Source organism: Calonectris borealis, chromosome 2 (assembly GCF_964195595.1).
Source record: "Calonectris borealis chromosome 2, bCalBor7.hap1.2, whole genome shotgun sequence".
NCBI lineage: Eukaryota > Metazoa > Chordata > Aves > Procellariiformes > Procellariidae > Calonectris > Calonectris borealis.
The window spans coordinates 164,029,602-164,039,363 of record NC_134313.1 but is presented as its reverse complement, the minus strand read 5'-3'; the positions used below and the strand labels follow the sequence as shown (position 1 = coordinate 164,039,363).

General features: G+C 37.3%; 1 protein-coding gene across 1 annotated transcript in view; it reads right to left on the bottom strand.

Moving 5' to 3' along the window:
• Positions 1 to 1,366: 1,366 nt before the first annotated feature.
• Positions 1,367 to 9,762, bottom strand: part of PRKAG2 (protein kinase AMP-activated non-catalytic subunit gamma 2) — a 233,615-nt gene continuing 225,219 nt past the window's right edge. The window contains exons 14-16 of the mRNA XM_075144229.1: positions 7,731 to 7,877; positions 5,202 to 5,295; positions 1,367 to 2,522 (exon numbers count right to left, since the gene is read on the bottom strand). Coding sequence (XP_075000330.1) covers positions 2,491 to 2,522; positions 5,202 to 5,295; positions 7,731 to 7,877 — 273 coding nt within the window. The 3' untranslated portion in view covers positions 1,367 to 2,490. The remainder of the gene's footprint in view (positions 2,523 to 5,201; positions 5,296 to 7,730; positions 7,878 to 9,762) is intronic.

Genomic DNA, 9,762 nt, shown 5'->3' with positions numbered 1-9,762 from the left:
TAGCTCTGTAGTAAACTGATCTGTATTAAAAATGACATTTCTTTAGTCTTGTTTACTGCATCAGCACTGATACTTGTACCAGTACAAGCAGAGCGCCTTTTAGATAGCACTGCTGTTTATTCATGCTTGTGGAGTTACACTGTGATTCTACTCACAAATTCAAAATTCGGGACTGAATTCCAGAAAGTAAGGGTGGAAATGCTCTAAATACAGTTTTGTATCACTGAGCAGGCTGCTTCCCATAATTTTGCTAGTCCTGTGTCCACAACACGTGAACAGCACTTGTAATAATGTTAAAATAGGAAGTCTGTACATGGTTGTTCGAAAACTGCAAATTCATTCTGGCTTTCTGCATATTAATTTATGCAGACAGGCCCAAAGCTGTCTGCATGGAACAGGGCCAAAAGACTTTATGCTAAAAAATAAAGTATATAAAAAAGTACCTATTGGTGGTTCAACCCTTATCTTCAAACAATACCCTGAATACAGGGCTGAAGAACATGCTCGTGCAGACTATTCATAGGTAGAGAGAGACCCAGCGATGCATTTAGGCAACTCCCTGGCATCTCCCCTCCCAGAGGAGGGGGCTACACTGCAGGTGCTGGAGCAATATCTGGGCTTTCACCAAGCTGCATCTATGCAGCTTGGGTGGCATTTGCAGGTAGTACTGCTGACCACTTATCCTTAATATAAAGCCCTCACCTACCACAGATTATCCCCTCCACACACCCCACAAAGAAGGAGAGCCACTGTTTTTAGTTTCTATCACTACATCTACCCAACAAAGATAATCAGAGCTGTGCTGATGTTCTCTCTGATGGCAGCAATCAGCACCAGACCCTAAGATCACTTGTTAGGCCAAAACAGGTATTTTAATTCAAAACCATCCGGAATTGCAGGGAACAGAGTCAATATTTACCTAGTCAGAAAAGGTGCTGGAGAAGACTTGACAATGCTTTTCACAGAGTAAGAAAGTGAGATGAAGTCTAAGAGAACAGTTTCCATTATGTACTACAAGAATATTTTTACACATGAAAGATGTCAGTAAGAAGAAAATTTTCACACATACAGTTCAAAATTTAAATTCTTACAGAAAATGGAAAAGTTCTGAAGAAAGAGTTTTCATTACTATTAAAAACCTTACATTTTATAAGCAAACTGAAAATTGTTAACCTTTTACTTCAATGTTTATAAATGGAAAAATAACGGATCAATTTACTGCCATTATTCCAGCACAGTATTCAGGCTGGAAACACAGTAAAAAGTACTGCCTGCATTATTCCATTAGCATAAGCTGCCTTTAAAGTCAAAGGAAAATAAGAACGCTTCTATACCTAGATTACTCTAATCAAAATGCACGTACATTTATACATGCAAAAGAACTTGGCTAAAGAACCGCTAAAACCAAACTGATGTTGTAGGGTTTAATTTCTTCCATCTACAAGAATCTACAATTATAAAAGTCTCATCTTCAAACTTTACAGTACATTTAACATTAGTAAAGACCCCACAGCTTTCCTCACTCCTCCACTTCTGTACAAATCATATACAATAAAAAGTTTTGGCTTTGTTGTACAAACATCGTTTTACACTTTAATACAGAAGAAAATACTCTTCTCTGGCACCTCATTTCTTCCATGGTGCCTGTGTATTGCAGTACAGAGCACTTCCAATCCATGCTTCTGAAATCTTCAGCTCAAGTCATATGGACTGGTCACTCGCTTCTGCAACTCCAAAGTTTTAAATAATGAGAAAATCTACCACTTGTTTGTATAACAATCAACAGTTTATTAATGGATATGGTGAAATTTTAGCTATCCACCAAAAGATGTGTAAAAAATTGTCATGAAAGTAAAAATAAATAAAGCTGTTTTAAAATCAGTCTTGGTTTACATCTCAGTTCAGAATGCAACATTTAACACAAAACTGTCATTGAAGTTTTAAAGAAGTCTACCGATATTCAAATTACAGCTTTTATGACAAATCTAATGAGAACTGAAACTGATTTGGTTTTAGGTTTAAAGACTTTCACATTCAAATACAGTGTCTCGTTTAGCACAATACTTCCTTTGACAGTGATGGGCAACAGTGATGACATATTGCTGTATTTTGACATAAGGCACTATGATATGAATATGCCATACACTTGCCTTATGTCACATATATTCATTGCTGACCAGTGACTTCTGTCAAATACAAAATGAAAAAGTTTCAGAATACAGTGCATTTTAATGAAGGACATCATGTGAAGTCTTCCAGCAAATGTTTTGAAGACATTTTGAAATACAAGCCTACATTTTAACATAAGCTTTTGTCATGCTGCTTTTTTTGTGACATCACTGGGGGGAATAGACTCATCATCCATCACTAAGTCCCAATACACATTCTCAACAATCCTGCTCTGTTCTATTGCAGTCACTGTTCTTGAGACAAACTTGACCCAGAAACTTTGTTCAAGTTCTCCTACAAACGTGTATACATTCACAGCCGTCATTCACTTTCATTCTCCTTTTGTTTGGCACCTGTTAACAAAAGAGGAAAGCATGCGTGATTTCCTTATGCACATAGTACTTGGCTTCTGGAAAAGCACGGCTCATTCTGAATGCTGCAACTTTGTCTGACCACATTATCAGAATCTTAGTACCGGATACCATTTATAAAGAATACGCTGCAGGATTTCTAAATACTAAAGTGAACAGAGTGAGGAAGGCCTTGAGACCATTAATTGCTTCTAACTTCATTGGCAAGGTAGTTTCAGTAACTCTTCTGGGAAGTTACTGAAAGTGGCTTTGAAGATTCTCCCCAGCAAAAAAATTTATTTTCAAAAAACCCAACCAAAAAGCCACATCCCAAACCTGTCCATCAGCTTAGAAGCCAAGCTTAATCATCATAATAACCTCAAAAAATGAAGTCCTACTTGAGAATAAACTATATAAGAACTCAGTTTAACTACACTGTGTTGATGGACCCATTTTTCCTGGCTCAGAAGCAGATTTTGCCTACAGTAGGGATCTGAGAGACCTGTTCGGCAGGACTGTATAGCATTTTGCCTCTTCTCCAAGTACTCAAACTAGCCACATGCTGGGCCACGACTGAACCCTATGGTGAGTTTGGCTTCAGCATCCAACTCTAGAGAACAAGAATCTCTCGCCAGCAACCTGGAGTTACTACTTGTAATATATAATAAAACACTGAAAAATTCGTTAAACACATCCAGTTTTCTCATCACAACTGATACTTTTTCCCCTACTGTAGGCTGGTCTTAATTCCCGCCAGTCAATAAATTTTCCTTTCTAGTCTGTGAACAGAAATGGATACTTTTAGGGCATGATTTATCTGGTCATTCTTATGCATCCACTTTAAGAGGTAAATCACACTCCGGACTCTACAAACTAGATCTACATTGCAGACATCCTCACTTCATGAAACAAATCCCAATCTAAAATTGGGCAGTTGCCTGTGGAACTGCAATCTAACACCTAACTGCTCCTAAAAAAATGCCTTCCCCCACCTCATCTCTTCCAGTGGCATAATCCTGCCCCCTCTGTTGCTCTAACCCCTGTACTTAGTACTAGACTCTTCTTTGAGCCAGTTTAGTGCGCCAAACTGACAAAACTCTGCAGCTTTTTTGCTGGCTCAGTTTCCTGCTAGATCAGTGAGTTAAAGCAGCTCACAGAGGGATCTCATGAGCGTGGGTGCTGCCACACACTAAACGCCAGAAGCACATGGCCCAGCGTACGGGAGCAGGAACTGCCCTTTTTAATTACAGGGCACTGTTTTATCAGTTCACAGCAACTTAAGTATCCATGTAATTCCAATATAACAAAGCTCTTGGTTCGTCAGTATCCAGATTCACCTTTTCTGTCTAAACTTTGCTCCATTAACAGTAAGATCTACCCTCCTTGGATCCTTCTACCCTCCAGTCGTGGGCGAAACTACCTCCTCTGCCTGGAGAGGCACCATCTGCCTGTCTTTACATCTCCCTCTTAGGAAGGACATATACTCCTCCATTCTCTTTCTAGGCAATGAGCCCATTTGACCCAGGCCTTTGGGCTGATTTCTCATACTCATCCATGCCTTTCACAGAAGGCTGGGTTACTTGCTCTTCCAGGTCATTAAAAAGAACCAGATGCACTGACATAATACCTCCAGCAGTACCACTGATTGCTTCTTTTCAGAGGAGAAATCTTACTATTTTAAAAAAATACATTGTTGTTTTTAAAATCTACAGAGGAGAAAGACTTTTACATTATCATATTATCTATCAGCGCAAGCAAGAGATCCCAGTTAAGCTCACATTTAGACTTTCTTTTTTGAAGGACTTATCCAGCTCCATTTGCTTAGTCTGATTTTTTTTGAGGCAAAATTGTAATCCTCAAGACATTTTTTGTCTTCCTCACAAAGCCAAAAGAGCGCTTTGCTTTAGTTGTTGTGACACTGAAGTCATTTATGTGGTCAAAGTAAAGTTACAATGAAGAACATAAAGCAGGTTAGTAACTTGGGCAAAACTTAAAAAACAAAACAAAACCACCAAAACCAAACAAAAAAAAAAACCACCACCAAAAAAACCCAATGCCCCCCTCCCTCCCAACCAACCAACATAAAAGTAGCAGAAATAAACCTATTGTTGGATACTCTTGTTACAAGGAACCTGATCATGTTTAGTAATACACTAGAGATTTTTACTGGAATAATTCTGGTGGCCTGGGGTGACGTCTCTGACATAGTTACGCCAACCAAAACCCACAGCATAGCTGGACAACTGCAGGGCTCCGAGGAGGTGGTTTTGCAGAGCTAGTGGAAAGCACAGCTGCCTCCACACTAGGAGCACTTGGCCCGAGTACAGAAATTCAGGAAGGTGGGGAAGGCGCCCTGTTGTAGATGTTGTCTATACATGCAACATTCAACTTAATCCTGTCTTTCCTGTTAAAACATTAATCAAGACCTTTTTTCCTAAAACGATATATGGACAGCAATGACATTCATGAAGCTTTTGCACGCATTCCTCTGAACAAAAGACTGACAGTTAATATTTTGTCAGCTTTTTCCTGAAGAGAAATGAAAAGTGTATTTAAGAACTATGATCGAACAGTTACAAAAGTTGAAAATCAAAAGTTTGTCATTGTCAAATAAATTAAAACCAGCAGGGTGTACACACTACCAAATGACTTATGGCAAAGCTCAGAAGGCAACATCCATACCTGCTGGTGTGAGTACCAAAGCTTGTAGAATGTCAGAAAGGGAGATGATACCCACAATGCTATCTGCTTCATTCACCACCACCAAACGATGAACCTGCAAGCAGGGAAAATATTTTGAGATATTTGCCTGATTTAAAATAAAAGCTAAAGCAAAGAAAAACAAAACAAAACAAAAAAATCTTGAAGTAATGCAGTATGAAGACAGGTAGAAAAAAAAAAGAATGGGTCAAAATGTTAGCAATACCAATCTCACACAGCAGTACAAACGAGCTTACCCTACATAAATGAAAACTAGTGCATGTTTAAAAAGCATACAGCTATCTGACATGGCAACAAAATCAGATTTGAAGTGACAGCTAAGCCAAGATCTAGGTCCTTAAAATACTTTTGCTCTCAAAAAGTGGCACTCTCATAAAACACTTTTCCCCAACTTACAGGCTCTGCACAATTCAGGACTGCGATCTCAAAAAATAAGACACAGTAATAAAATGAGGCTTCCTTCCGAAAGATACTTTCTCAACAGAGCGAGGCACAGCACTAAAACTTGTATCTTGACATGTCCAAGTTGGTTTTAACCTAGTTTTTCTCGTAGGGCTACACAACTGAAACTGAGTGCCAGATTGGATTTAAAATCCTCATTTTGCATGAAGACAGAAAAAAAGATTCAACTTATCTGTGCAAACTCACTGTAGAGTTAATAAACACAAGGACACAACTTGGAAGAAAGATTTATCAACAGTAAGACTATTTTTAAATAATGATTTTATCATTACAAATCTATCCTAGGAAACGTTTTATACTACAAAACTTTTATCCTAACTGTGGGGAAAGCAGGCAGATACTCCTATATCCTGAGGCTCATCGGCCAGAGCAGGCTACAGCAGTGAAAGACCACTGCAGAACCAGGAGAGTGCCCTAATGTCAGTCCTGGCACCAGAGTCCACTGCAAGTGGGCATAGAGTTGTATAACCTAAACATCACAGCTCATAAATAAGCGATCCTAAAAAGGGTCTTTGTCAAAAGTTGAGAGTCTACTACATGTTTACTTTTTACCTAAGTGAATTCTCTCTCTTCGTTATTTTAAATTCAAATAATCAGATATAATGGTGAAGAAAGTGAAAAGAATTTTTCTCATCTTCTTACAGAGGTGATAGCAAGAAAGCTGCATCAGTCTTGATTTAATAGATATGTTAATTTATGGTTGAGGTCAACCACTTCGTTGCTAGTTAGATACAAGAAAAGAGGAGCTCTGAATTATTTGAACAGTCATACCCACCTGACACAGGGAGGAAAGAAAAAGAGGGGGGAGAAGAGAGAAAAATATTGTTGAGTTTTCTTTTTAATGGAACTATGTTGGAGATATTTTAGATGGGGTTATTAGTTTTTGTATATGCACATATTTAATCATTTTATTCTTCTCTCAGTGTAATGAATTCAAGAAAAATGGACAATGTAATTGTTTCATTTGTTTCATTTCCAGTAACATCAAGCAGTCGTCTGGCAGCTAAAAATAGCTTGTAGTATTGACTGACTCATTTTTACATATAATCTCCCTATGTTTAGACTGAACCAAAGGGTAGGAGTTGTTCTTAAAACCCAAATACCTGAAGCTTCTTAAGATAGTAATAAAATTATCCAAATTTGAAATCTGTATATCAGCAATGCTAAAATTATTCAATTTCAGGAAGAAGCTCAAGCAAATGCAGAAAGTTACAAGTAAAAATTGCCTAATGGAGGTTCTAAGGGGTTATTAACAAAGTGGAAGTTTTATTCATATCAAGTATATGCATGGTTACAGCCCTGAAGATGAAAAAAAAAAAAAAATCTTGTAAATGAAGAAGTTAAAGCATCTAAATGGAGTTTATCACACCTCGGAGACAACTGAAACTGGTAATACTGATTTTCTTCTGCAGAGAGGCATAATAGGGGAGGAAGACCTACATACTCATTCACCTCCGTGTATAACAAAGTTCCCAGTACTAACAAACAAGATAAACAGCACCAAAAGAATGGAAAGCACACAGATAAATAATTTACAAGAGCAGTTAGTGAAGGCTTCTTCACAATAATTTATTTTCTAGCCCTGTTTCACAGTATTTATATGAGAGCAGTGCAGGACTCAGTATGCATTAACTAATTGTACCCATTACATTTCCTGAACAATATGCCAATCAACCTAGTTATAAGCTGGAGTTTAAAGAATTATTTGTCTGCAAAACTTGTGGCAGGCTTGAAAGAAACTTGATTCTTTCAAAGAAGCTTCGCATTCAGTTCCGTTAATGCCATAAAACAGAAATGCAAAAAACAGAGTATTATTACAGATGTACTGTACAAGATTTTGCACATCCCTATAAGCATCTATAATCTAAGTCTATAAAGCAAACTGATACCCAACAGATGCAGTTATGAAAAAAATACTTTCCACCAAGTAGTCAAAAATAATTTAGAAAGGATAAATTTCTACTATTTATTAGTTTGGTAATACAACTTTTAACTTACAGTAAAGGGAAAAATAAAATGCAAACTCACCTCAGCCTTCACTATTCTATCCACAATGGTCTCCAGTGTTTCCAGCATACTACACTTTACAACACCTTCAAAATACTGAGAACGGTGCTGTAGGGCTTGCGTCACCGTGATATCTAGGTTATTATATGTTTTTTCAGCAGCAAGATTCTGGGGAAAAAAAAACCAAACAAAACCAAGGCACATAACACATCTCGGTACTTAGTAATAAAGTACTCAATAAAGTAAATATTTTAGCATCAAGTAAGTACAAGTTTCTGGTGTAAATCGAGTCTATTCCAAGTCACATATTAAACAAAGCAGATGCTCTTCAGCTTCAGTTTTTGGGAACAGTCAAGCATGCAATTGTGTTAAACACCATATGACAGACTGGGTTAATTGATAAAACTGTTTTGTGATGTGCATTAGGCCAATGAAAATCTTCTTACTTTGCTATCTGATATTTGGCTTGATGTCACTCATCCTGCTTTTGCCATGAGTAGGAAATGTAAAGATGAAGTTCTACAGATTTTAGAATACACAGAATATACTTTAAGAATATAAAATTTTTTGTTGTTCGTTTTTCATAGCATAGGGGAGGACACCAACTGCTCTGAACACCACCCATGAAGTAGATCTTAGTGGAGATTTAAGTAGAGAACGAATAAGATTTTCTTTATTTGTGGGCTCCAACTCCCTCTCCTGGACTGTGCTGGCATTGCCATTTGACAACGTGTGTGTGGGGTGGGTGGGGGTGGGTGGGTGTACATATTTTAATAAGTACTATAAAAATAATATAAATGAAAATCCATCACCACCACTAAAAGAAAGAAGATTAAAAGAGTTTGAAAGCTGACATTCTCAACTTTCATTTTAAGAACAGGACCATGCTTGTGGCAACAGGACTTTATCCAGACCAGCAAAAGCTTTCTTTGTCGGTGAGACCATAGCAATATTTTGATAGTGGTGGCACATCCTGGCCTACTGATTTTGTGTACTGAAGCACTGAAGGACAAACAAAGACAGACCTTTAAAATGAAAACACTGGACCAAGCAATAAAATGAGATTAATTTTTGGCTAGAATATACTGTGATTGGTCAAGTTTTTGGATTGAATTACACTGAACGTGACAAGATAGGCTTGAGATGATCATGAAGATACAAGCAGTTTTAGTTAACTCATTTAACTAATTCCTAATGAAGGACATTAGGAGAACACAAAAAGCCTCCGCAAACTGAAGTCACCCTACCTGCAATAACTAGTGTAATATAAAGCTATTTCTATACCATCACACCATTCCCAGGTTTCTCCCATCAAGAACCTGAAAATGAATTCAGAACTGTATTAAAATGAAAGAAGTCTATCAACTTAGCCAGCTGTATATACAGGCATAGCTTAAAACACTGGTTTAACTAAGCATATTAGCCACATGGTTTAAATTTAAAAATCATCAGTTGAATCCTGCAAATTCTATGTTTATTGGAAGATCAGATTATACATCTCAGATCATATTTTTTCTTCTTTTAAAGCTTGAAGATCAGGTTGAAGCAGACTGATGAAAAACTAGAAGCCTCAGAGGTGATTATAAGAATAGAAGCTAGCAGGCACAGCAAATGAAGTATTACATATCTTCAAACTGCTTTATTGCAAAGACATTAAAGAGTACTTTCACATCCAAACCTAGAAGATGTTCGAGGATGCCATACCATCAAGAACAAAATATCTTTTTCCCCCCATTTCATAAGCAAATTAGCATATGTGAGGAAACTCTCAATCAATAGATGCTCTAACTCCTTCCCATATTACTAGCTGGGAGCAAACAATTATATCCTAAAGCCTTGTGGCCTTTTTTTTTTTTTCCGATCCCAATACATAATTTTTCTAAAGAAATGATCCATCATCTCTAAAAATCCTATAATTTTTGTTGCCCCATCACTTAAAGTGAGAAAAGGAGTGAAAAACATAAGGAACTCTCTTCCTTTTGGTGTCTTTCTGAAAAAGAATGGGTAGTAAAGGAAACATGTCCTGCCTCAAAGTCTAACGCAGTTACAAAAT